The 2,838-nt window shown below is 40.1% G+C and overlaps 1 protein-coding gene across 1 annotated transcript in view; it reads right to left on the minus strand.

The window, feature by feature from the left end:
• Window positions 1-231: 231 nt before the first annotated feature.
• POLA1 (DNA polymerase alpha 1, catalytic subunit) overlaps window positions 232-2,838 on the minus strand; it is a 312,594-nt gene continuing 309,987 nt past the window's right edge. The window contains exon 37 of the mRNA XM_074300893.1: window positions 232-635. Coding sequence (XP_074156994.1) covers window positions 469-635 — 167 coding nt within the window. The 3' untranslated portion in view covers window positions 232-468. The remainder of the gene's footprint in view (window positions 636-2,838) is intronic.

Below are 2,838 nucleotides of genomic sequence, written 5' to 3' on the forward strand. Positions count from 1 at the left end.
GTGAAAAGGCAAAACATTAGTGCTCCAAGAGAGACCTCTACAAACCTCTCTTCCGGAGAGCACCTCCACTAAATACCCTGGAGCAAAGTCTAGGATCTCTTATATCCCAGCAACTCTCTCGGGGAATTATTCAATTAAAGTAGCAATTCCCCTTTTACTCCACCCTCCCGCATCCCAGGGTGCAGAATCTACCCTTCAGGTATCTTAAAGCACCATTATTTATTTATTTAGTTTTTTTGTTTGTTTTTGTTTTTTGTGTAAAGTCAGGATTGGTCAGTATCAATTTTTTAATAAGGAGAAAGTTAAAAAAAAAATTGTCCCTCTCTCCTACAGTCTTAGGAACATTCTCTGAAAAAAGGGAAAGCCCAGAGGAAAAACAGATGCAAAAGAGACACTTTGGGCTACTGTGGGGGTGGGGTAATATGTGTGGAGAGGGAGACACAAGATGATTTGTAAACTACTCTCCCGTCAGTTCTGGGATTCCCTAAAGGGCTTCACAGTGCAATCTGAGAAGAGTTTGCTGAGACAGACTTCCGAATAGCCACTCCAGGACAAGAACTGCTCTGCTGTGCTCTTTAGTGTTCTGTACGCTTCAAAGTTTTTCTTGGAGAGGAATTCTTTCTTCTTCAATATGGCTATAAAAATATAAAATAAATAAAAAAGGATTAAAAGACTTAGAGATACAAATTTGCAAGAAAATCCAACATTCTGAATTAAACACAGCCATCCCAGCCCTCTTTAGCTCTCAGACTCCTTCTCCAAGCCAGGGAAGCCATATCCTGGTCTTTCTGCTCTAATACCCTGGCCAGCTAGCCAGGTGACCAGCCCTGAGACCCCGATGGGGAGAATACTAAGGATACTGAACAGGGGGTTGCAATGACTGCCCAAGCAAACCTTGTATAAATGTTCCATGTATAGGTGTACACACACCCATGCTGCTGAAGATCTGGCCCATGGTGACGAGAACACACATGTCACTTCAGATGTGGTTGAGATGAAACAGACAAACATTTCCTCACCCAGAATGGTACTGGTATTCAGAGGTTTTTGTACTTCTTTGTGCCAAGTTTAAGCAGAGGCCTTGGCAATTACTTGAGGATTTCCCTTCTTTTTCCAGATCAGATCACTTAAGAGGATTCATTTCAACTTCTCCTCCTTCCCCTTTCCCAGTCTGATGCCCAAATACTTCAGGACTGTAGTCACTGCCAATTACTCCACTCCCAGCCCCAAAGCTGATTTTCCAATGTGTCTCCATCTCCTACCACTTGGAATTTTTCTCTTACTGTCCTGCCCTAGGCAAAATAAAAATTCCTCAAGTACTTCTATGTCTGTGTTTTTAATATTTTCTTTTATTAAAAAATAGGAGGAAAGGATGCAACTAGAGATATCTAAATTTGAAACAGACTGTTCACTTTAGCATTGGTTACCTCTCTAATACAAGATGGGATAGAAACAATGTCACTACTATAGTAAACTCTTAGGCCATTTCTTCACTTTTATACATTAGAAAACACATCTTTAATTTCCTTAATCCAGTTCACTGGATTTAGATTTTAGAGGAGCATCTGGCCCACCTCCTTAACAGAAGAGAGAAAAGGAAGTCCAGGAAAGTGAAAGGGAAATGGAAGGTTGAGGGTTAGAAAGAGTAAGCCTCCTGGGGTTGATTCACCAACCTCAGTTGAGCAGTCACGGGAGAGGAAGACAGCCAATGGACAGGAGAGGCCAGGGAAATGGAAGAAGATGACCAAAAGAGCTGAGGAAAGGTACTTAGAAAAGTCAACTTAACTGGAATAGTAAACCCAGATAACTCAAAACCAGTTTCAAGGTTTTGTTCTCTTGACACTTTGAGCACAGTTGACTATCCTTTCTAAATAGCATTAATTTTATCTTTCACATTAAGGGAGGAAAAAGGTTTCTTTTATCATTTAAACATCAAAAGGTGAGAAAGGTGATATGCTGAGGAAGGGGAGAGGGGAAAGAAAAGTAAGAAAATAAACATCATTAATTAACTATAGGATGATAATCTGGAAATCCTAATGATTAGAGCCTGAGGATGCAATGTCTACTCACTACCAAAGCCAGACTACAAGCTTTGGCTACAGGGCTACATTGTTGTGCTTCTGAATGACATAAATGCATCTGATAACTGGGGAGAACAGATTTAAAGAGCTGCAGCAATACAGAGCAGAGGAAGATGAAAGAGGACACAGTTCCTGATGTGTTTGCCTCTTCTGCTGATGGGATATTGACTTTTCCCACCAGGTTAGTTAGAAAGGGGACGATTTATGCTGCCACACAGCAGAGAGGCAATGACAGCCAGCATCACTCTGCTCTTCTTAGTAACAGACAACTGTGACCATCACACATCACACAGCCAGTCAATACTACCAAAGTATCATGTCACATCAGTAAGAGATGCAAATAAAAAGTTCTCTTTCTAAAGGAGAATTTCATCAATAGCATATGGTAGAGTCTCCCAGAGAACAGGACTGGAAGAAGAGAGCAAATCTCTAGGGTTTTGTTTTTGGTTTTTTTGGTTGTTTATATTTTCAAGAGTATTTCAACAACACATTAAAGTTTAATATCAACTGTTACTTTTTCCCTTCAACACTAAACCCAGTACTTAAAACCCTAGTGTAGAATACAAATGACAGAAAGTTGATTTTTCACATTTTCTCCTTGGGAAATCAGTCTGTAGAGAGTAATTCATATCCAAAACTCTATCAGGCCTTAAAGGAAGAAAAATCCCAACATGGTGATACTGGACGGACAAGGGTCAGAGAACCCATTTACATCTGTCATCATCAAAACCTAATGAGAATTAAGAGTACTAATAAT

This window comes from Sminthopsis crassicaudata, chromosome 3 (assembly GCF_048593235.1).
Source record: "Sminthopsis crassicaudata isolate SCR6 chromosome 3, ASM4859323v1, whole genome shotgun sequence".
Classification (NCBI taxonomy): Eukaryota; Metazoa; Chordata; class Mammalia; order Dasyuromorphia; family Dasyuridae; genus Sminthopsis; species Sminthopsis crassicaudata.